At 29.2% G+C, this 25,810-nt stretch overlaps 2 protein-coding genes and 1 pseudogene across 2 annotated transcripts; 1 reads left to right on the top strand and 2 right to left on the bottom strand.

The window, feature by feature from the left end:
* Positions 1 to 8,726: 8,726 nt before the first annotated feature.
* On the bottom strand, positions 8,727 to 13,069 carry LOC100499890 (uncharacterized). Its single transcript, NM_001250563.2, is given in 7 exon segments — positions 8,727 to 8,846; positions 9,329 to 9,410; positions 9,595 to 9,713; positions 11,176 to 11,295; positions 11,548 to 11,618; positions 12,613 to 12,772; positions 12,932 to 13,069. Coding segments are annotated over 6 exon segments (546 nt in total). The 5' UTR covers positions 12,761 to 12,772; positions 12,932 to 13,069; the 3' UTR covers positions 8,727 to 8,840.
* Positions 13,070 to 14,213: 1,144 nt separating this feature from the next.
* On the bottom strand, positions 14,214 to 18,248 carry LOC100785466 (polygalacturonase At1g48100-like; annotated as a pseudogene).
* Positions 18,249 to 21,222: 2,974 nt separating this feature from the next.
* Positions 21,223 to 25,595, top strand: LOC100784935 (mitogen-activated protein kinase kinase 3). Its single transcript, XM_003524499.5, has 9 exons — positions 21,223 to 21,581; positions 21,719 to 21,973; positions 22,555 to 22,773; positions 22,863 to 23,000; positions 23,140 to 23,307; positions 23,769 to 23,882; positions 24,102 to 24,209; positions 24,598 to 24,689; positions 25,056 to 25,595. Exons 1-9 carry the CDS (start codon positions 21,480 to 21,482, stop codon positions 25,414 to 25,416), a joined length of 1,557 nt encoding a protein of 518 aa, XP_003524547.1. The 5' UTR covers positions 21,223 to 21,479; the 3' UTR covers positions 25,417 to 25,595.
* The last annotated feature ends 215 nt before the right edge of the window (positions 25,596 to 25,810 follow it).

Below are 25,810 nucleotides of genomic sequence, written 5' to 3'. Positions count from 1 at the left end.
TCGATGGTGGTCACAACGACAATATAATAATGGTGGTGATAATAGTAACGATGGTGATAAGACATTTTTATGATAGAAAGATTAATAGTGTTAGATATCACATTATAAATTCAAGAATTTTTTATATTTAGTTTAAGGATTTAAATTAATATTTAAGAATGTAATTTATATTTAATTTGAGACTTAAATTCTTTTTTCATCATTCTATTAATTATGTTTGTCTTTCATTTTAGTCTATCTAAATTAATGATGACATGATACTCCGTGAAAGTGACTGGCATGATGTTATCATTAAGTGATGACATCATCATGTCATCATTTTTGTAACATTGATGATAGGGACGAAAAGTAAAACAAACATAATTTATAAGAATTAAAATTGAAAAATGAATTACAATGACAAAAATAAATAAAAAATGTTAAATTTAAAGGATGAAAAACATATTTAAACAAATTTTATTAATAACATAAATTTGATAAGTGAGTGTGGAATGCTCTTTCATTTTCCTGATTAACATGTTTTTAACCTTTTCACCATTATAATATAAATAAAGTCCTTCTAATCTTGTATATAAGTGTTTTTAAGGTATCTAGTATATATTTTTTAAAATTTAAATATCTTTTTAATCCTTTAAAACAAATAAATTTTTATTTTGGCCCCTATAAAAAAATTCTTTATTTTTCTTTCCACTAAAACTTGAAATCATAATTTTTTATCCCTATAAAATAAGTGTACTTTGGTTTTGATCCCTATAAAATACTTTATTTCAAATTTTATTCCTCCAAAATTTGAAACCAATATTTTTATTTTTTATCCCTAAAATTTGACACATCTTAATGAGTGATGCACAATAGTAAGATCCAAAGGACTTGTGGTGGGGCGATTGTAAGACTTTGGCTTTTGGTTTATAGATATAATTTTTAAAATAAAACGTATTTGAGAAAAATGAAGTTAAAATAATTTTTAAATCAATTTTAAAATATTTTTATATTCATTTTTAAAATCAAGAAAAAAGATTTGTGAATTTAATTTTTAATTCTAAAAGTAACATTATTCCTACATTTGAAATCACTATTTTTTTTTATTTTGTCTTTAATGTTCATTTTAATGTAAATAGATAACATTAATTTTATGAATCTAAAAAAATAATTACAAGTGTCATATGTTTGACATGGTACCATATAATAATAGGTGATAATTAGAATAGTAACTTAACCTTTGGTTGACACAACTAGTTAATGAGTGTCACGTGACAATAAGATCTAAAAATAATGATTCCAAGTTTTTGAGATATGGAAACTAAAGAGAGAGAAAATTGAGATATATGGAAACTAATAATAGGTGACAATTAGAATAGTAAGTCTTCTTTTATTTATAATGTTTGTTCATTTTAAGAACTACTATTTGAATTTAATTAATTTTAATTTATTTAAATTTTGAATCTTAATATACTATATTATATTTAAAATATATATTTTGTATATGAAACAAATTTTAGGATTATCGTAATATTAATTAAACTCAATTTATATATATTTTTTTTCATTTTGACACCATATCAATAAATTATATTTATTTATTCAAATAAATTTTCTTTATTTTCTTCCTCCATTTTAGAAGTTTTACCTCTTAGTTTTTTATATGAAAAAATAAAATATTAATTATTAATAATAGATTATCTATTATTTTATTTAATTTATTTTATATTTATAAATTAATTTAAATTTTAGAATATCTAAATAATACAAAATACCCTAACCAATTTTCATTAGCTCTAGTTCTTTCCATGAACCAAAAATTCATTAAGGACGTACATATTTTTGTTTTGTTTTTGGAAGCACAGAAGGAAATCGACAAAATCAACTAGAATATAATCAAAAGCAATTAATAAAATGTGGTCGGGATTGCTTATAGTGGTAATCAATATTTTTAATGAATGAAGGAAAAGTACAATAAGGATGTGACCCTAAAAGAAAGGATGTTGCATCATGATCCATGGTTTAGACTAAAATAAATATAGTTATTTAGTTAAAGTGACCACTTCCTAACTTAAATCAAGTGAACCACTAGATTCATTATATGATCAAATCAATGTGTCATCTTCTTTAATTTTTCTCACCGGCCAACTAGCATTTTTCAGTTCAGACACCAAGGAAAGTTGCATAAAAGCATTGCTCCTTTGGCAAATCCATGTTATGGGTCTTGATATATTTGAGTGCACCCGTCACCATGATCCAACACACTCCACCTCCATTGCTCTAAGGAATACTTTATAGTAAAAATTATACAATTATTTGTTAAATATACAATTTTGAAAATTATTAATTTTAAGAAGCAATTCTAGTTTTGTTTATTATGGAAATTAGAAAATAGATAAATCATAAGTAGATTAGATAGATTGAATAAAGCTCAAATTTTTTTTCCAATAAACAAACTTGATATTGATTCATGTTACTAATTAATAGAGAACAAGAAATATATATTGACATTATAAAATAATTTTATATAATTATTTAATTACAAATTCATTATTTATGAAAAATTTGTTAATTTTTATAATAATTACATAAAAAATCATACATATGATAATTTATAATAAGATAATACTGTAAAATTATTTTATATTATCTGTATATAGTCATTAAACTCTTAATTATAACAAAGAAATTTATAGAAAATGAGTGTTTTCAATGGGTCCAAAGTTCGTGTATGCTAAAGAAATCTCTTTGATCCAGGCATTAAAATTTGGATTCCCTTATAGGCATAAGAGTCCAGCAACACTACAGAAGAGACCATTATGTGGTTGCTTTAGTTGGAAATGTTGTTGATTCCTTTCTAAAACGTTAAGTGCTTAAAGAAGAAGATAACATGGGATTAGTGGCTAGAAAACTATTGGGACTTTGGAATGTCTACTTTATTTAGGGACCTTAATTACGACTCACATGTGAGAGAGCTAAAGTGAACTCGCAAGAAGCCATCCCAACCACACATATTTTGTGGCTAAGTAAGGCTTTTATATTTGTCATCTATAGTAGTAGCTACCAAGATAAGCCACCTGCTGTGGATTGGTACATACCAAGTTAACGACAGTGTCATATTCATACGTGTTTAGATTGATTTGATTTATCTTAAATTTAGAAGAAAAAAAACATGTTAAATTGAAAATAATTCATTTTTAATCATTTCAAACTTTTTTTAAAGAAAAGTTAATGAAAATGTGTATTTTTATAATGTGAGTGGTAGGTGTTGATTTTCATGCGTATATTATTATTATTATTATTATTAAATTCAAATTAAAAATTATTTTATTTTAAATGCTAAAAATCCTATTGTCTCTATAATATTATTTTTATAGTAATATTATTATATTTAAATTTAAATTAAGTATTATTTTTATATTAATTTGTTTCATCGAAAGAATAGAACAGAGTGGTTTAAATTTATATAATTAAATGATTGTGTTTACTCTATGCATTTGACGATAATAATAAAAAAAAAGTTTTAAAAAAATATCCAAACTTAAATTATTATATAGAAATTGACGATAATAATATCACCGGTCAGCACTAAAAGGTTATTTAGTTCAGGATTTTTTCTACTATTATAGATAAATATGCGATCAAAATTGATTGACAAATCATATGAGACACTAACTATACCATTGTTATCTAAAACTTTAGGGTTTATATATGTTTTTTTCCCTTAAATTTGAGTATTTTTGTTTTTAGTTCTTCAAATCTAAATTTATTTTTTTAGTTTTTTAAATTTGAAAAATATTTTTCAATCTCTCTTAATTGATTTTTGAAGATTTAGATACATAATCTGAGACAAGTTTTTTAATTACAAGAGTGACTTAAAAGAACATTTTAGAAATTAACGGATTTTAAAAAAAGTAAATTTATTTGGAAAAAAAAAAACAAAAGTAACTTAAATTCAACGATCAAGTATATATTTAAGCCAAAATGTGATGAGAAAATATTTTGTTGTTTAATATTTAGATTAGTTGAAGATTTTTTTAGTTCCTTATGGGTAAGTTGAGGATGGAAATCACACACGTCATTTTAGAAAAATTACATCTGATTCCTCACGTTTTAACGTGGTTACTATGATTAATTGTACTCTTCGTTCCTTTCTCCTCTGGTTCAGCTCGTTGTTTCTCGCGACGGTGAGGTGCGTAGTCTCTGATCATGTTTCCTTCACCAGCGTGGATGAATTCACAATTTATATATATTATTTGGAAAAGAATCAAATAATATTGACATTATTCAATAACTTCTAATTGAATAATTTTATTTCAAAATTTATGGGTTCAGATCAGGTAGATCATATCTACTAAATGTAACATTGTGGGTGCATCGAAAGGCTCTCTTGATCTGGCAGCATGTGCAAGCATTTTTCGCAATAGCAAGGCTGATTTTATAGGAGGTTTTTCTTCTCATTTAGGAATCTAGAATGCTCTCTATGCAAAACTGGTAGGAGCTATGTTGGATATTGAAAAGGGTGGAGCCATCTTTTGGTTAGAATGTGATTCCTTGTTGTTTCTGCCTTAAAAATGAGTCTCTTCTACGTTAGAGGCTTACAAATATATGGCAACATAATACATTGTATAGCTGTGACTAACAATATATGATTTTTTTTTACTTGATCACATTTACCATGAAGACAATACATGTGCTGATATATTAGCTTCTCAAGGGGTAAATACTCACGGTTTTTTTTTAATACCCTAAAAGATATTACCTTTGTTTTTATATACAAGACTCTTTAAAAAATTAATTAATTTAGTTAATCATATTAAATTTGTCAATTATTTATAATGTTCTTTCAAAATTATTTTTTATTTATCTCTCCACTTAATTGTTTTTTACCAAGAAGTAATTAATTTTTGAAAAAAGAATACTGTAATTAATTAAGGATATTATAGGATAAGAATAATCAAAACATTAAATTTTTAGAAGAGTCTTATAAAAAAAGGCAAATAATAAAGTGAAAAATATCTTATATATAAAAATAGAGGTAGTATCAAGCACCTTTTGCCTTCCTATTAAATTTTTAAAACATAGCCTATAAGAATATGAGTTTACTACACGAAAACTAAAACTTAAACTTATATTACATAAACAAATCTATTATAAAGCTCTTGGCATTTATATGCCTTACAAAACATAAGAAAGGTACCTAAACATAAACTAAATCTCATGCATTGGGAGATACAAAACTATAAACATATTTCTTCATGCAAGCATCATCATGCTCCAAGTTTTTCCTTGAGCACATTCATCTGCTAAAGAACATGAAACTAAAAGAGATGAAACATAATATTTCAATGTGTTTTAAAAGGACTTTAGATTGACTCTCTATTCTATAGATGTTTCTCTTAACTCTCATGACTTATTTTCTTTTCTTAAATATTCGATCTCATAACTATTATCCCATCGCATTATCATTTCTATCTCATTGGTCCATACATTAACTTTTACTTAGGCACCTAGAGTTGATCACATTGATCATCTCTAAACCCACTAGTGTCCTAAGACACCTAAACATCATTTTCTTACTCTTGACCTCTCACTAGAATCTCACTTCACTATTACGTTAGATGAAAATGTGTATAACCTTTTCTTTTTTCTAAATTGTCCAACTAGAGCTCACATCCCCTCTCTATCACACATAACATCTTTTTAAAAGTTAATTATATAATATCCCTAAGTTGGACTAATTCATACATATAACATAAACAAATTCTAATCAAAGAAAAGAGAATAAAACTAAACTTTATACACTTCAGAAATAAGATATATAATAACCAGAATTTTATAACAAAACTCAGTTTATATAAATGTCCTCTCATATATATACATTTATAGACATAAACTGGCCACAACATCATTATTCAAACACTAACTAGTCTTCATAAAACAACAAACATTATGATTCACATTTTAAACATCTCCTATAAAAATCTCTCATATTTCAATCATTATAACAAAATCTCTCACCATAGAGTTTTCTACATATTTGGCATATTCTGTGCACCCATCGTATACAACAACAAATGAATATTTTGTGCACCAATGATTCTCCCATCATATTTCTAATGACAGAAATATTTTTGTGCACCAACTATACACCCATTGCATACCAATGACATTTGGTATATTTTTGTGCATCGATTATGCATCCACCATATACCAAGAACATTTATCATCAACTTAACCATAATACATATTCACCTCATCAAGTATGAACATCTCATCAATAATATAAGATAATGCTTTCTTCGATAAAACAGTCAAAGTCTAATCACTACCTTATAATTATGTACCAATTTAACATTTTAACACCAAACGCACTTATGGATATACAAGGGTAAAAGCAAAGAAGTAACTAAAGAACTCTAGCCTTTATACTCTCCAAGTGTCCCCTTAAAAGGTTCCCCAAAGATGTTATTTGGATCATTTCTCGCTTAAGCTGGAAGTTTTCTCACTTAAGCTAAAAAATATCTCGCTTAAGCTCAACTGACAACTCGGCTCCCAAGAGGCACTCTCGCTTGCTAGAATTCTTGTTTAAGCCATAACTTTTCTCGCTTAAGCCCTGTGCCAAAAACTACACTTCACGATTTGGGTTCCTCTCTATCCCAAATATGTTCCTAAGCTTCCCAATCATTCCTAAACACACCAAATCAAACCTACAAGACAATTTTTTTAACCAATATAAGAAATAATAGTTAGAAAAATATTGTAGTTAATTTTAATATTCTAATTTAGTATTTATACACTGGATTGACCTAGTGGTAGAGTTGGGGAAGTTGAATAAATAAAACACTTACTACTTAATTTATGAGGAAAGAAATTTGTCACAATAATACGTCTGCAACAAATAAAGGAGGATTAAATGTGACAAACCGACAATTTGGGATGGAAAATTCTTCACAATTTGTGAGGGATAAAAAGTTTGTCACATATAATGAAGGATTAGTTGTTATCTATAATGGCCAAAAATTTTCACAATTTGTGAGGGATACTGAGTTTGTCGCAAATAGCAAAGGATTAATTGCTATCTGTGATGCGAAAAAAACCTTCACAGTTTGTGAGGGATTTTCATCCGTCATGTTTAACGAAGGAAAATCATATAAAAGTTATTCATTTTTTTCATAAGATGTGAAAGAATAAATTCTGCAATTGATTGTACGTGATGGCCCAAAAAAATCCCTCACTAAAGTATTTTTGATGCCAAATTTTGGAAGGACTTTTAGTTTGTCACATACTTTGTCACCAACAAATTCAATGATAAAAAATTATTACGTTAAGTTGTAAATTGATGTCGTTTATCCTTACAAAGCTGATTTTATGATTTCTTTTTTGTTTAAATTTTTTAATGATGTGTGATTTTATTGTTAGTTGTATCCATTGATAATACATTGAGGATGTATATATCAAGTTTTGTTTTTCATGTGCATGATAAAAATTGAATCCTAAGATACTTAAAATAAAATACTTAATTATTTTCTTTTCTTTATATAAAGAAGATAATGTTACAATGAAAGACTAAACCAACTCAAAATCTCAAGAAAAATAGTTACGGTTGTCTTGGTTATTAGCCAACATCAATAAGATCAATAATATAATTATTTCTTTTCTTAATTTATAAAATAAAGATTTGTATAAATTAAGATATACATATAAATTATTTTAATATGTCTCAAAATAATCATAGATATGTTAATATATATATATATATATATATATATATATATATATATATATATATATATATACACACACACACACTAATATACACTTATATAAAATTTAAAAAAGATTGAGAAATAATTAAGAAATTCTAAAATATAAATTCAACATCTGTGCAAAACAGTTTTTTTTTTTGTGCAGAACATAGTTATTACACTAGTATAAAATATAATCTATAATTAATTGTATATTAATAACTTAAACTTTTTTTTTAGCAAAAGACGTAGATCAACAATAGAGATGATCCCGATTAGGTTGGTGTCCCCACTAATAAAGTTGGAAAGTAACAACCAATAATATATTTTAAAAGAAAGAGATACAAAACACGGAGACATTGAAAAAAATCGTCATTAAGTGCTAAAACTCTAATTCATTCACATCCTATACGTATTTAAAAGAGAAAGAAGCATAGGATGCTTTCCAACATTTTCAGTTTTGATGATAAGTTATGACTTATAAGTTAGGAACTACACAATATTTTTCTAATTTTGCCCATCTTAATTTCTAAAATGTCAACTTTTTCTCATCCTCTAATTGATATTTAACAAAAAAAATCCTCTAATTGTACACCATAATACATGTTTCAATATAAACTTTATTACTATAATTAATTTAGACACACATCTGAATCACAATAAATAATTAACCAATTCTATCAAAATTAGGTCTGCTCAACTTTAAAACAAACAGGTACCAAGTCTATCTGAACTGGAATTTCGCAAAGACAATATTTGAACAGGTGACTCTTGGCCCAAGAGCAAAAACTGGCGCAATTTTCTAATCCTCATTCAACTATCATCACCAACAAGCACTCCAAGAACAAAACGCACGGAAATATTCAACCAAAAATCAAACTAACAAAATGAACACAAACAAGGCACGCACAAGAGGGTCCAAGAGTTCCAATTATAGCTAAAAGTATTAGCTAATTTAAGCAATCATACAAACCCAAGTTACACAAAAGAAGAGAATACTTCTAGCAAGCATTCTGCTATTACAACATTGACAAGAAAGGATAAGCATCTTTCTCCAAGAACCGCCATACTCAGCAGGAAATCACCAGACAAGACCAAAAATTTTCAAATGTCTCATGCCTAAGAAAACAGAAAAAATTGGTAAGTCACCAAATATAAAATCTAAAATAACATCATGTTATTAACTATTTGAAGAGAGTTGTTCAGTCTAAAACTTTTTTACTTCCAATTTTCTATTACTCGTATTCTTCCTTACACTCTCATCTTCTCCCAATTCTATTATCTAAAAGTTAATTTTTAATAACTATTTTATAAAATAATTTTTAAAAGCTAAAAGACAAGAACTGAATAGACCTAAAAGTGTTTTAAAACAGAGATAAAAATCAATTCAACTCTATTTTTTAAGTCAAACATATTTGTATTTGAAAACCAAAAGCTGACAACTAGTAAGCACCCTAAACATGTCCTACATTTTTTCCTAACCACAGGAGGGAGGGCAGTCATATTAATATAAATACATGAAAACAGTACAAATCATGCAAATGAAGTCATCCTAACAATAACATTTTAATTTTAATTAGAACTACAGCATTAAGACTTACCTTGCTGGCAATGTTGTTAGAAAGCCAGTCCAAACCCTCATAGAGACCCTCTCCAGAAGTTGCACAAGTGCTTTGGATATACCTGAAATAAATCAAGCCATTGAATGAAAAATGGTTTCTCAGAAATGCAAGTCTCTTCGGTAGAAGTTAATGTAGCATTGTAGTTACAGAATAACCCCCGAAGGTTCCCTCATATATGCAAGAAATTTCAAATCATCATTTTTATCAATTGAGAGTTTATTTTGATTCATATCAGATCTCCATACCAGTGGCGTTGACGGAGTGAATGAAGTCCAAGCTTGTCAGTTATTTCTGCAGCATTCATTGCATTAGGAAGATCTTGCTTGTTGGCAAAAACAAGCAAAACAGCATCTCTAAGTTCATCCTGAAACAAAATCAACATTTAGATTCAAACACCAACATTATAAATTTCCAATACACTCATTTAATCCCAAATCCTTATTTACATTATCTTGAATTTGGGTTAGGTATACGTCAACCCCAAAAGCTAGCTAATGAGGTGAGGATTGTTCATTTTTTTTACAAGTTCTACTTTAGCCATATCTCAACACCCTCCTCATGTCTAGGATTAGACATCTGGAACAAAGAGATTGTAGGAATTTTTTCTGTAATTACTGTAATTCCATAAAGACAATCACAAACTATCCTCCATTTTACACTAACTCTTAACACATTACATGGGCAAAAAATAGGAAATAATTTTGATAACAAAAATCAGTAGGGAAATGCGGTGAAAATGAGTCTGTACAACCCATGTACATAGTATGAGTAAACATCATAAGAGAACTCCAAAAAAAAGCAGAAAATACAAAAAATATCTTGGTAAATGAGTCAGTAGTGCACCCAAGCATTCCAAATTCCAATTACATCCATCAAGTCTACAACGTTTCTATCAAAGGTCATAAATGATAATTAAAAAAATCCCAAATCAATGCATGATGTAATAACCTTTCATGCCTTTTCTTTTTTGGGTATTTTCTCTTTCGACATTTAAAAAAATACATAAACACTCCTGAAGAAAATTAAAAACTAATATGGTTACCAAACAAGAAGATTCCCTACAACAAATTGTCAGGCTTTGCAGCAAAATTGAGAGGAAAAGTTAGTTTCAAGATAGTAAACATTCAAGATTATATCACTTTTAATAAGAGCTGGTGTGCCTAGTCTTAGGGCTTTAGATAGATATGATCAAAACTGAAAATGATCAAAAGCAAATAATAAAAAGCAATACAGAAAAGAAAGAATATAAATGGGGGTTTGAACCACTGAAGTACCCGTAGGACTAGAACACATTCAAAACCTTGGGAATGGGAAGCAGCCCTGTGGGGAGACTATATGTCACAAGGTCAAACGAGAATTATTCCTATGCACAGCTCATAATGGGCTAAAACTATATTAGCCTTACCGCAAAAAAGGAAATATAGAAAAGCATGGACCAATTAACACACTTAGCAATAAGACTCCCTCTACCCCTAAAAAGATTTTCAAAAGACTTACACTGCACGACATGAAAGAGAAGCACGAAAAACACAAAATATGAAAATCATAAAAAGATAGATAACAAAGGATACGATGGAAACGGGTGTAATAGGGGCGGCTATGCCTTTGACAGTTATTGTATTTGTTTAATATAGGAGTAGAGTGTCATGCAGAAGTTATGTACATTGCAATTCTAAATTCGGGACAGAGAATACTATCTGTAAGAGTCATATGACTCCGGGGCATGATAAATTCTTGTATTTCAGTGCAATTTAATAAAATTTCTATCAATTTATCACTGGTGTTATCAGGATATATGTGGGTGAAAGTAACATGGCTATAAATACCTCATTCAACATCCTGTGCAACTCATCCCTTGCCTCAACCACTCGATCCCTATCATTGCTATCAACCACAAAAATGAGACCCTGAGTGTTCTGGAAATAATGCCTCCACAGAGGACGGATCTGAATATAGCAACTAAAATCATTACCAAAAAAGCATAAACCCTTATAATAGAAAAAAATCATAAAGATGTAACAATTAAATAAAATACATCTGACATAAGTAACCAAAACATCTCACAGACATAAACAGTGATCAGAAAATGAAAGACAGTTTAAGATTGAGAATCATAACCGTTCATGACTTTTACTTGTTCTTAGCTACAATTACAACAAGAACAAACAAATATAAAGAGACAGGAAGAACAGCTTTACCTTGTCCTGACCACCAACATCCCACACAGTGAAGCTGATGTTCTTGTACTCCACAGTCTCAACATTAAATCCTGCAGAGAAAAAAAGTGATTCTCATTAATTTATACAAGTACAACCATAAGAGGACATTCTGCTTATCAAACCCAATTCAAAAAGTTTAAATTTCCACCGTCATGAATAATATCAAAGTATATAAATTAATTAATTAATAAGTGGAAAAAAAAATAATTCAATATAGCAGATCAATTGAAATCTGTGAAAGACTAGTCACACTTTTATGCCTCCCAAAATAAATTTTCATAGAATAGAATGTAATTTCTGTTGATCTAACTGTCTCTGTACCAATAATTAAAAATTGACTCCTACATGCATATAGCAGAAACTTCCACCTCCTCTGAATTGCCACAATTACTATTCTTAAAAAAAAAATGTCATTAGAAAGAAACAACCCCTCTTTCACACACATGTATTCATTATGTGCAAACTTTTAGTGTGTTTGGGAACCAATTACATTCAACGTAACTGACGTTCTTTCAAAAGTAACAAAGGAGTTACTTCTACTTTTGGTACTTCGGAATGCACAAAGAGCCGTTTAGGAGCCCTCCAACGTTAATCCAAACACACTCTTGGTTTTTAACATTCCTATGATTTCCATAACGAAAAATAACAACACAATTTTATCACCCCCAGGGGATCCATCAATTCGTGTGACGAGTTCATCTTGTCACATATTCAAAAATCACAATCACTACACTAATCTGAATAACAAACTTCAGATGTGCGATGTACATAATTATCCTCCTTCAAAGACAATCCTGTTCCTAACACCGTCGTCACACGCTAAATGTGTGCACCTCTCCTAGTTGATATTCATTCGAATCTTAGTCCGCCGTGTTTGAATTATAATTATAATAATTACAACTATTATTACATTACCACATAATTATAATTATAATTCAAAGTAAAAGAAAATTAAAAAAAAAACGCAATGATAACTACGTTAGAACATATATTAAAAAGGAAAATTGAGGAGTAACAGTAACAGAGTAAGGAAAGTGAAAATACCGATGGTGGGGATGGTGGTGACGATTTCTCCAAGCTTGAGCTTGTACAAGATGGTTGTCTTACCAGCAGCATCGAGACCTACCATCAGAATCCTCATTTCCTTCTTCGCAAACAACCTGCTGAACAGCTTCGTGAACGACAACCCCATCTTCTCTCACTCCTAAATCGCAGATCCATCACAATTTCATTCCAATCACATAACAAAGTTAAGTCATTATAATAAATTAAGAAAATAAAAATTGGAACAGAGAGATTGATGAAAATGAGAGATCGAATTCGAAAGGGATTATTGAATCGGAGAGGGGTGGAATTTGCTTACCTCTTCTCGTTTGTTGGTTTTGTGGTTTATTCGAAGAGAAGAGCGAATCACGTTTTTTTTTTTGTTCTCGGAGAAAGAGTGAAAGAGAGAGAGAGATCGCAGTTTCACTTCCACCGTTATTTAACAACAAATGTCTTCGATACGGCGACGCATTGTGTGTCCTCCAATTCTCCTTCTGTAATCAATTTTTCTTAACTCCATTTAAATTATTCATGAAATTCATTAAAACTAAGTTGATCAAATCTTTTGTGATTTATTTCAGAATCAATTGTCAAGACTTGTGTCATGTATAAAATAAAGCATCATCAATTGCAATAAAGTACAATTACTTGCTTCATTTTAAAAGAATAAACATAATTTACAAATCATATATCATATCATATCCAGCAAATTATTAAAAATAATACATTACTAGATCATTTTGCTTTAATTTGATTCAGTTTTTGCACGTCAAACCAAGAATTGGATCGAAATAATATAATTTAAAACATAAAAAAAAAACAATGATCATTGATTTTTCTATGATTTTTTATTTTTTTAACCGATCTTCAATCTTATACTTTATTTGATTTGATTCTCAACATCCTAACCCTTTGAGTAAAAAAAAGATTAAATATATTTTTGATTTACATAAAATAAGATATTTGAAAAAATGCAATTAATGGACACAAGATGTGTCCATCTATATGATATTAAATTTGATTACATGTTTATCAAAAAAATTGAGCGTCTCTAAATTTTTTTTCTAGATCTTTAATATAGATATTATTTATCTATCATGAAATAAATATTAGGACAAAAAATAATAATTTTAAATTTTAGAAAGAAAAAAATTAAATAAATATTTTTATGGAGATCAAAACTAAAATTTGCTCACTTTATAAAGAATTAAAACCATAATTTCAATTTTTGAATGAATAAAAATCATAATTCTTTTTACTTAAATTAAGTTCACTTATTTATAAGACTAAAACCACACACATATATATAGTCTTAAATTAATTCCTTGGAATTTTTTTGAGCTTTTGTACATTTTATTTTTTTTCATGCTAGATGAAATAATGAGTTATTCTAAGGAGTTGAATGATAAACATATAGTATAAAAGTTAACAACTTATTGCGTATAATAATTTATAATTAACATTGTAAGCATTTTAATAATATTAATGTATAACTTATTTTTTTTCATACTACATTATAAAGATGTTTTATTATATTATTGTGCATAATAGTAACTTTTTATTTATTTTACTTTTGCAAGTCACTTATAAATATGGCCAACACATTCTTTCCAAACAAAATTTTCAATCTAAATATACTTGTAAATCTTCTTCCCAAATTAAATATAAATAAAAAAAGATAAATACCATATAAGGAAAAAAAAATAATAAACTTGAATATAAATAAAAAAGATAAATACCATATAAGTGAAAAGACCGATAAACATGAGAAAATATATAAATTTTGTCAAGTTTATTTATGTAGTAGTTCATGATCCATTAACATAAATGTTTCTTATATTTATTTTCCTCAGTTTTGCAACAATATCCTTGACTTTGTGTTGTTAAATTCAGCAAGAATCTATCTTAGAATTGATTCCTGTGCTTGGTGGGTTTCCTCTCTGAAGACATTCAACAGGAGGGACTGTTATGGTCTTCAACTCCCCATATGCTTCCCAACAAAAAGTAACATTGGAATTTTGAGTTTGAGTTGATTCTAGTTGTATGGTGTCAAGGGTTATGCCAGTACAAGGTAAGTTGTCACTACAGGCAAAATAAATAGGCACCTTAGTGTATGTTCCCTTTATGTTTACATAATGTATGCTTGATACTGCCATAGCTGATGATTCATTCCCACGCTTGCCACCCTCGCAATAGTATTGGTCAATCAAAATCGGAGTCTTAACCCCTGAAACTTGAACATGGGAGAACATGATGTTTTGGACAGAGCCAGAGCCACCCTTTGCAATACAAATAAAAACAACTTTCAATTAACCTATGGAAAAGAATTGGTGATTGCTAATTGACATCAAATTGAAAGAAAGTATAAATATGATGCATGATGATATAAAGCATGATACGAAGAGAGAAAAATAAAAGGGATTATCTTGGACGTCTCTTTAGATTCTTGACCTAATTTGACAAATTAAGCCAATGCATTGGCCTAATAACTAGGTTTCAAAAGTCATATAATTGGAACCTTTCAATGGTGAAGGAACCTCAATTCATATGCGAAACACAGGATCATGACTAAAAATTCATTAAAGGTAGGGATGTTATCCAATGAGTCATTTTTCATGCCACCTAACATAAGAAACAGTGAAATAATCGAATTAAAAAATGGTATAAACATACATAATAAGGTTTGAATTAGTCTCTCACAAATTTGTATCCTCTATCTGTATCTTGCATATACTGAGTTCAGCATTGAAGTCTCAACTCGTGAGAATATGTGAAGACTCCCTAAAATATTTCACCTTTAAGGACTAGTGTTGTTTTTCAAGTATAGTTACGTACTCACGTGTCACCACTACTATATGACTATTGTTAGTGTTCCTAAAAAAAGAACTATAGTGAAACTTACTAAGATGGAAAAAAATAATGTAACTTACAAAGGTGGAAAAAGAGTGATGGCACGTGAGTACGTGACTATACCTGCCATGTTTAAATTCTCACACCAGTGAGGGTATTTTGGATAGTAACATCTTGGACAGTGACATTTCTAACACAGGCTTTGGTGTTCTCTTTGCCAAGACTTCCAATGCTGATTCCATGGCCAGGCCCACAATTGACATTGTGTACATATATGTCCGAGAGTATCATTGCGAAAAGTATCCCCATTGTATTATCACTATTTCTCTTTTTTTATTTTGTTGGTTTCATATCATGGTAGTATTTGAAAATTATATTGGATTATGTGACTAATTAATAAACAAGTTGAGAAGGTGGACCCATCACCCACCCAATCGGTGCTTAATTTTTTGGCATTCACGAGAAGATGATATAGGTCATTTTGTTTAAATTTATTTGTTGAAATAAGTATTTATTTTAATAAAAATAATTTTTTATTTTTATTTTTTAGTGTATTTGTTTAAATTATTTTTATTTAAAAATAATAATATTTTACTTATTTTAAAGTTATTTTTTTTAACTTTAAACAAACTCATATAATATTTATACTGTTAGTAGTTTTTTTTCTTCTTCTCATAAGATGGTAGTTAGAAGTTATATTGGATGGTGACCAATAAAAGTTGAGACTTTGGACCCATACAAAGGATTATTAATATTTGCTTTCACGAGATTGGATAGTGTATATCTCATTCAAGATGATGAAATGATACATTTAAGATTTTGATTTCTTTCAGGATTATGCTTACCAGAAGCAAGTGTGCTGCTATAGATGACCACACCTTGGGAGTTTTGTAAGTGAATTCCATCAGTTTTGGGGCTATCACCAGGTGATGAAACATTTATATCATAGACCTGAACGTGTGTGCAAGAGTCAAATTTTAGATGGGTCTGTTGACTGTTCTGAATTGTTATACCTGTGACTCATCACTTCCATAGAACCTAAGTGCCAGTATATAATCGTAATAAAGAAGGGTTAAAGTGTGATTTTGCTCTCTTAAAATATCACAAATTTTGAATCACTTTTATTTCTTATATTTATTAAAAGAAATGTATTTTAATTAGTATCTAATTAAAAACTAAAAGGGTTTTTTTTTTTAAATGTAAGGACTAAAATGATGAATAAATTTTTTGTAGAATTAAAACAAAAGTCATATTTAACTCAAAGAAATAATAACAGAACACATGAGAATTTTAAATTCAGTGTTAAGAGAAGTTCAATGAACCAAGGAGTACTGTTACTGTTGGTCTTGTGCTTGGAAGTCTTCCACTGCTTTCCACCATCACTTTTGTCGGATTGTAAGTGGGAGAGTCATTCCACCAAACAGAGCCTTGACCATCAATGACACCTTTACCTTTGATTGTTATCTTGTTAAGCTTTGAGAATTCAAGTCATTGCAAGGTACCAGAGCCCCAAGCTTCAGAGCTTGTAGGTGCAACGATTTTACCATCCAGTTGCATGACTTTTATAAACATAAGCATCCTTTCAACATTTCTGAAAAAAAGATTTTCTTGAGTTTTAGGAAAACAAAATTGTTTTGAAAAATTTTGTTCTCACTTGTAATTGTAAAAATGTCTTCATCGTTTTGTCTTTTTATGATTAAAGTAGATGGTCCATGTAATCACAAATTGTTATTTATGATAATTAAGTTTGTTGATTTTTATAATAATTATTTTAAAAATTATATTAAATTATCAATCATGATTTATAATTAATTGAGAGACAGTATAATTTTTTTAAAAAAATAGTAATGCACATAAATTAAACTCAGATGAATATTAGTAAAAATATAAAATAAAAAATAATATTTTCTCAAAAGAAATCCAGAAGGGCCCTTGGCCTATGTTCTTGTGCTTGTAGGATCACATATAGGAGAGAGATAGGACTAATTCCTTCACCTGAAAAACAATGTTTGGCTCACAATTAGGGCCTGAGAAAGAGATTGGTTTCACCAAAAATACAGAATCAGATGGAACAACCATTGTTGAACCCTCCACCTTACAAGCAGCTGCCCATGCATCTTCAAAGGCCTGTTTTTTTAATGTGGAACCAAGTTAATGAGAAGCTACCTTGGTGCAAAAAATACACACTCACAAACTAGGTGTTTATCACTTGAACAAAACTTAGATGCACTCTTTTAGGCGTTTTTGCTGTTATTCTTTAATTAGAATTAGAGTTTTACTTTGATAATTGGCATAACACTACTTTGCATTAAAGGTCAATATAGATTACTGAGATAAAATTCTAATTTCGATTAAAAAAATGCACCGAAAATACATATAAAACTATATTTAAGTTTTGTCGCTATCTTTTCCTTTTTAATATTTTCTTAGGTTAAGCAGCCATTCACATCTAAGTAACAAAATTATTCCAAACATAGAATTCTTATCATATTGTAATTTTTTGAGGTTCACTCTGTATGAAAAGTGAAATGGCTGACAGCAAAAGTGAAATTGAATCCATGAGCTAGCTAACAAGGAATGAATATGAAATCATGTACCTTTGTATCATCTGCATGTCCATCACCTTTAGCACCATAGTCTAACACATTAAAAGTTGTAGCATAGGCAGCTTTGAGTTTCCTCCAGTGGCTGACTCGTGCAGCTGTGCAGCTTGAAGACCACACAGAAAATGCAATGCCAATGACCAATGCAATGCTGTTTAGTTTCATATTCATATAATTCTTCATTTTCAAAGAGACACAGAGATACAAATTAAGTAATAAGAAGGTGAAGCTCTATTTATAGAAAAAGCTTTTGTAACACTTGTTAATTGTCATGCAGACGAGCCACACAGTATAGTTCACAGGCAATGGACAATGCATTTGATGTTAGAATTTAATTAGAACAACTTTTTGTCTTTGTCATCAAATTATTAGTAATTGCCATATAATTAAAAATTATTTATTTTCATAATACTTATTTTAAAAGTAAATGTATTAAATTAAACTCTTGATGTTGATTGATTATATATATATATATATATATATATATATATATATATATATATATATGTATATATTTTAGAACGTGATTTTGAATTTTTTTAATTAAATTGAAATATAAAACTTATCTCGGTTAGATTCACTTATTTATAAAATTCAACTAATGATCATGAAAAATATGTCTAAAAGGGACTAGAAAAGAATTTAATATTAGATTTTTCAAAATTGTATCTCAAAAAATCGAAAATTATCATTGTTTGATAACAACTATTTTGACTCACTTTAAAAATATAAATTATTAAATTAAACTTTTTAAAAACAAAAATGATCCAGCTAAATATAATCTAAAACATAAAGAATTAAAAGTGTTAAAAATTGGACCAACCCAAGTGGTCAAATTGGTCCGATTGTGATTCAATGGTTCACCGGACCCAGGTTGAGTTACACATAGGATAAAACATAAAATATGTAATTGGGCCGGTGTAACTTGGAGGGATCCTTTCGGCTTTATGGTTGGAGCATGTTTGTTCTCTTTTGATAACATATTTAATATTTATATTAAATTTAATTATTTATCCTCTTTTTTAACAAAATTAAAAATTTGACACAAGCAAAATTTGAACTTTGATCATTTAAGTCTCAAGAAAAAACTTAACCACGAGCTATTATAACATATTTTCAAGCAAAAAATAATGTGTATATATATATATAATATTTTTATTTATATATCATATATGGTAATTTGAATTGATTAATAGTACACACTAAATATAAATTCTACTTTTTTCATTTTTTTATGAATAATATTATTTATTCGCCAAATTTGATTGATTGATACGGGGACAATACTTCTTATCATATTCATTATATAACTTTCTGCATCATTGATTTAGATAAAAAAAAAAAAAAAAAAAGGCAGAGGCTAACTCACACTCAGCCTTGTAGTGTTGGTGACTTTATTTGCCAAAATTTCTCTGAACCCATATGCCCATGATCATCCCAAAGCATTTGGTTATAGTTATTCACAATTCGTATACTTTATTCCTGAATTCATTTCCTTTGAAATATGAGTATATGGTGAATCCTCCTACTCTACCAAAGTCGTAATATATTGTTTTAATTGTGCAGAAATTTCTTCACCAAAACTTAAAATGAGATGAATTCTGTGACCAGGTTGCGATCCTGGTTTGCTTTAGTTTTTCCCGATAAAGAAAAGACACTCTACAAGGAATTTCATACCCCAAATAGAAAAATCAACTCAAAATAAATGAATAATAATTTTTCACTCTGGATTCTAAGCCAAATTTTCGAAGTGACAACAAAGTCTTGACCGAAAATAAAGAGACTAAAAGTTATTCTACCTTGAAACTATTATATACTTAAACAAATAATAATGGAGACCATTTTAAAACAAGTAAAAAATTATATAACAATATTTTTATAATAATACTATAAGAATTTAATTAAAATATACTAATAATGTAAATATTTTTTTCCTTGACATCTGATCATAGATTGTCATTTAATTGAAAATTATTTAATTTTATAAGAATTTCAAAAGTTATTGATAGACTAATTTCTAATTGATTAACAATAGATAAAACATTTTACATGGATAATAAGTATATATTATCATTCAATCTCAATTTAGTTTGATATATATTAATTTTTATAATAATTATTTTAAAAGTAAAACTATGAATTTTGATTGTTAATCATTTAAAACTTATTATGCAGTAAATGTATAAAGATTAGACTGTACGATCAATACTAAATAGTTAGAATAGTGTATTACAGAAGAATAAACCACTTGCGAGGGAAAAAAAAATACACTCTGTATATGCAGCCTTTGATTTTCGTGTGTGACATACAGGACCTGTAAATCACTAGGCCATTGAGACCTCAAACCTACAATTGTTTTTTTTGGACCTCAATAATTTTATACGTTTTTTAATAAAATAATTTTTATTAATTTAAATTATTAAATGATAAATTCTGTTATAGTATAATATATTATATACTTTTATTTTTATTAATAAGACCACAAATATTATTGCTTCAAAAAGACCACAGGTATTAAATATAGATGTAAGTATTATTATAAATAATTTAAGTGTAATTTTATTATTTATTTAAGAAAGTTAAGAAAATTATTTTACATCTCCTTCCTAAATTATTGAAAATATGAAAAAAAAATTTGGTGCAAATGTTGATGTGAACATCTTATATATTTAACTAAAATTTTGTTTGTATCAATCATTTTGTATTTAAAAGAATATCTTTAATTGAAAGTTAATTTGAACACATTTTTAAATATTAAATCATGATTAATTTTTATTTAAATTTTAAAAGTTAAAAAAAAATAGTATATTGCTCTTGATTTATTTTTAAAAATAAAGATATTGCAAAAGTGCATACTAAATAATTATACTCTAATTGAAGTATTATATTATGTAAAAAAAATATTTTTTCTAAATCATGCATTGTTTCTAAAATATCATTAATAGTATTTTTTGTAATTATAATTATTGTCGAAAAAAATTAAAACTAAAAATATTTAAATCTTATATAATATTACCGTTGATTGAATTTGTCGTTTATATATTAAAAAAGATTAAATTTTAATGAATATAGAAAAATAAATAAAATAATGATAATAAATTAAAACTTAAATATAAATTTTGCTTTAGACCTAATTACTGCTAAACACGGTCCGGGTGACACAGAAACCCACGCACGAGTTTGAGTACCGTGACGTTGGCAACACCGCTTACTTTTACCTTGAATCTCACAAACACATTCTGTTCCTTTGTTCCTTTCCACCCCAATAACCCACGCAAAAACCTTAAATTGCCCATTAAAACTGAAACCCCTTTTGTTTTTTGCCTTAGATTACAACTGCAAAAGGGTCACAGCTTCTCGGGTTTGTTTCCTTTTGAGACCACATTCAATTTTTTGATGTGAATCCTCACAACAATGTCTGGGTTGGAGGAATTGAGAAAAAAGCTTGCACCTTTATTTGATGCCGAGAAGGGGTTCTCATCAAGTTCAACGTTGGACCCTTGTGATTCTTACACAGTAACCTTCTCTCACTCATTACTCTTTATCCAAACATGGTCTTAATAATATTAAAAAGGGTTTGGATGGTTTTGTCTAATATTTTTTTTTTTTGTTATTTTGTTTTTTGGTTTTGGTTGATTGATTCAATTGAGAAGTTCTCGGATGGTGGGACTGTGAACTTGTTGAGTAGATCATATGGGGTGTACAATATCAACGAGCTTGGGTTGCAGAAGTGCACATCTAGGTCCGTGGATGAAACTGATCACAGTGAGAAAACGTATAGGTGTGGTTCCCATGAGATGAGAATCTTTGGAGCAATAGGGAGTGGTGCCAGTAGTGTTGTGCAGAGAGCTATACATATACCAACACATAGGATTCTGGCATTAAAGAAGATCAACATCTTCGAGAAGGTATTTTTTCGTGCCCCTTTTGTTGCATTTCACTATAAATTCACTTGTTTGAAAATTTTAATATCAATCTCATGTGGGGTAGGACTACGCCTTTCCATGTTACTTGTAATTCTTTGTAAGAATTTAATTAGAATGCATGCACTGTGTGAAGGTTTTTTAGACTGATAGTGTAAAAGTTTTTTACATTGTAATGTAATTATACATTGCCTTGTATGATAAGATTGATGACTTTTTGTAATAGAGTTTAATTTCTATGCACTATGTGTGTAAAAATATTACATTGTCAACCAATAAGAAATTATTGTTAATATAGCTTTAAAGTAATTATTGTAAAAGTCAATAAACTTACCATAAATGATGCTTTGTAATCGGATGGCAATGTAAAAACTATTATTTACTTTTTGTAGTAATTACTTTAAAAGTCATATCTAGGGTTATTTTTAATCACAATATAAAAAAAATTATGCGGACGGTGTATGAAAATTAAACTCTATTTATAGTCTCTTTATTCAAAATTTTAAAAGGTCAAATTGTAAAAATCACCCTTTTGCCTAATGGTTGTATTTCTTTGTGCCAATTAGGAGAAAAGGCAGCAGCTCCTTACTGAGATAAGGACATTATGTGAAGCACCGTGTTATGAGGGTCTTGTAGAATTTCATGGGGCATTTTACACTCCAGACTCTGGACAGATAAGCATAGCTTTGGAGTACATGGATGGAGGATCGCTTGCAGATATCTTACGAATGCATAGAAGGATACCTGAACCTATTCTATCTTCCATGTTTCAGAAGCTCCTGCATGTAATGAAAATAATATCTGTATTTTTGTTTTCAGTTTTTAATTTCAAAATGCACTAAGATATGCTACTTGGCCTTTTATCTTTTGGAAGGGTCTAAGCTATCTCCATGGAGTTAGACATCTAGTTCACAGAGACATAAAGCCTGCCAATCTACTAGTAAATCTCAAGGGGGAGCCAAAGATTACTGATTTTGGTATTAGTGCCGGCTTAGAGAATTCAGTGGCAATGGTTAGTATATTCCATCAGTCTTAGTTTATTGTCACTTGTTGCTTCCATGAAATTGTTTGCAAATGTCAGCTTTATTGTTTAGTCATTATTACAACCATTCTATGAAATCCATGTTCATAAAAAAATTGCTACTTTGTAGTGTGCTACATTTGTTGGAACTGTTACATATATGTCACCTGAGAGGATTCGAAATGAAAGCTATTCTTATCCAGCTGATATTTGGAGCCTTGGTCTTGCACTTTTTGAGTGTGGGACAGGAGAATTCCCGTATACTGCAAATGAAGGTCCTGTCAATCTTATGTTGCAGGTGTGTGTGCCAATGCTTATTTATGCTATTTTTTTTTCCTTTTGTATGATTGAATGTGCATGTTTTCTGAGAAGAACGTCCTTGTTGACCATTTATTTACATGTCTTTTTCTTATCACTTGTAGAAAAACTTTTCATCTAAAATAATAGCAGTAATCACACAAAAGGAAACAAATTATATCTAATTTAGCATTGCAATATGCCATAAATTTCAGATAAATGAGATGATTCATATTATGTTCAATATGGCATACAATGTTACTCAAAATAAATCTTCCCAAGTTTGTACATCTGAATTTTGAGTTCTTTGCCAGTACATGGTAAATAATGGGCATTTATTATGCTCAATGATATAGAAATATGTCCAAACCCTGCTACACATGAATGACTATTTCATTCTAGTAATCTGATTTCACATGTACTTTTTCTGTCTGCAAATAATTATACTTTGTTTTGTGACAGATCCTGGATGATCCATCACCATCACCATTGAAAAACAAGTTTTCACCTGAATTCTGCTCTTTTGTTGATGCTTGCTTACAAAAGGATCCAGATACTAGGCCAACAGCAGAGCAGGTGAGGAAAATGAGATAAACCTTAATGTGATATGAGCATGGTGTCTGGCATCTATGCTATGCAATTTTGTGGCTGTTGAAACCACTAGATACAGCTTACAAAGTCAATCTTGTCAGACACCACTAGATACAGCTTACAAAGTCAATCTTGTCTTTATACACTTCATTGGACATATACATGATGGCTTGAAGTTGGTAATTCAGTGTTTCCCTATTGCAGCTGCTTTCGCACCCCTTTATCACAAAGCATGATGATGCCAAGGTTGATTTGGCAGGATTTGTTCGAAGCGTTTTTGATCCTACACAAAGATTGAAGGATTTAGCAGATGTAAGTAGCTTCCAATTATTATATTATTTGAGGTTGCATACATATTTTATTCTGTTGTGCAAGTAAAAAAACATAACACAATGAGTGGCTATTAGTTACAGTTTGAAATTTTGCTTTCCCTAGGTTGCTTCACTGATATTAGATAAAGTTTATAATGCTCATTTTAGGCCTTAAGTCTGCATCATTTATTTTAGGCCTTCTTGCAAACTATGTCTAAATGAAATTACAAGCTCTTTTTTTCTTTAAAGCATTCATTTGAAGAAAATTAGAATTTCATTAGTTTGTTTTGCATGGATACACTATTTTTGTTATGTGGTTCATTCATTGTCTACGGCATGAAATTACATAATATTGGAAATTATCTTTACCTTGCATTTTTTCTCTCCAGATGTTGACAATACATTATTACTTGCTATTTGATGGACCTGATGATTTGTGGCAACATACAAAGAATTTATATAGCGAAAGCTCAATTTTCAGGTGTGTACTGTTTTGTATATTTGTTTCTGCATCAAGAAAAATTGTCATTTGTTACAGTTTATCTCTTTTTAGTTTTTACTATGATTTAGAAAAATACAAGAGAAACAATCACTTGAAAGTAAATTGCTTCTGTAAGAGCAACAATTTTTGTTCTTAATTTAGCTCTGGTATGACGTATGAAATGGAGTATATCGAGTAAAATTGATTTCTGGACTTTCCATTTTATCAAGGGCCTGGTCAAACTGAGTAGATTATGGTTAATCAATTTACAATATATCAAGAATGGATTATGAAATTGTATGAAATTCCTTCCAAAGTCTTCTCTAGACCTCACTAACAATAAAGTTATCCTTCTACATTTTGTAGTTTCTCTGGGAAACAACATTGTGGTCCAAGTAATATCTTTACATCTCTATCAAGTATTAGAACTACATTAGTTGGTGACTGGCCTCCTGAAAAGTTGGTGCATGTTGTTGAGAGGCTCCAATGCCGCGCTCACGGTGAAGATGGAGTTGCAATTAGGGTATCGGGATCCTTCATAATTGGAAATCAGTTCCTCATATGTGGAGATGGCATTCAAGTAGAGGGCTTGCCAAACTTCAAGGATCTTGGAATTGACATTCCTAGCAAAAGAATGGGTATATTTCATGAACAATTCATTGTGGAACCAAAAAGCCTTATTGGATGCTACACCATTGTCAAACAAGAGCTATACATTAACCAATAACCAGTAATGTTATATTACATTATGGTGTCACTTGGTCACACAATTCGACACACATAACACCAAGAATCTTGATTTTCACAGAATCCTGTTCTCCCACGTGTAAAAACACTTACAAATTTGCCATGTATCCATTTTTTGAAAAATTGTTTATAGTGATATGAATTCATTTAAATTTAGCATTTGATTTTGTTACAACTACTTTAGTACTTCCTCTTGCTTCTGTTGAGCAAACAGCAGATATCTTTACCAAAGCTTGTTGCCTAGGCTCTTTCAGTCCTTTCTATCCAAGCTGGGCATGGTTGACATTTATCAACCCTAAACTCACGGTGGTGGGGCTGTTACCTGATACGTTGCCACGTGTATCAGTTAGTTAAAACAGTTAATTAGATGCGCA

This window comes from Glycine max, chromosome 5 (genome assembly GCF_000004515.6).
Source record: "Glycine max cultivar Williams 82 chromosome 5, Glycine_max_v4.0, whole genome shotgun sequence".
NCBI classification, from domain to species: Eukaryota; Viridiplantae; Streptophyta; class Magnoliopsida; order Fabales; family Fabaceae; genus Glycine; species Glycine max.
The sequence above is the reverse complement of the archived record's forward strand: the minus strand, read 5'-3'. Positions and strand labels throughout refer to the sequence as shown.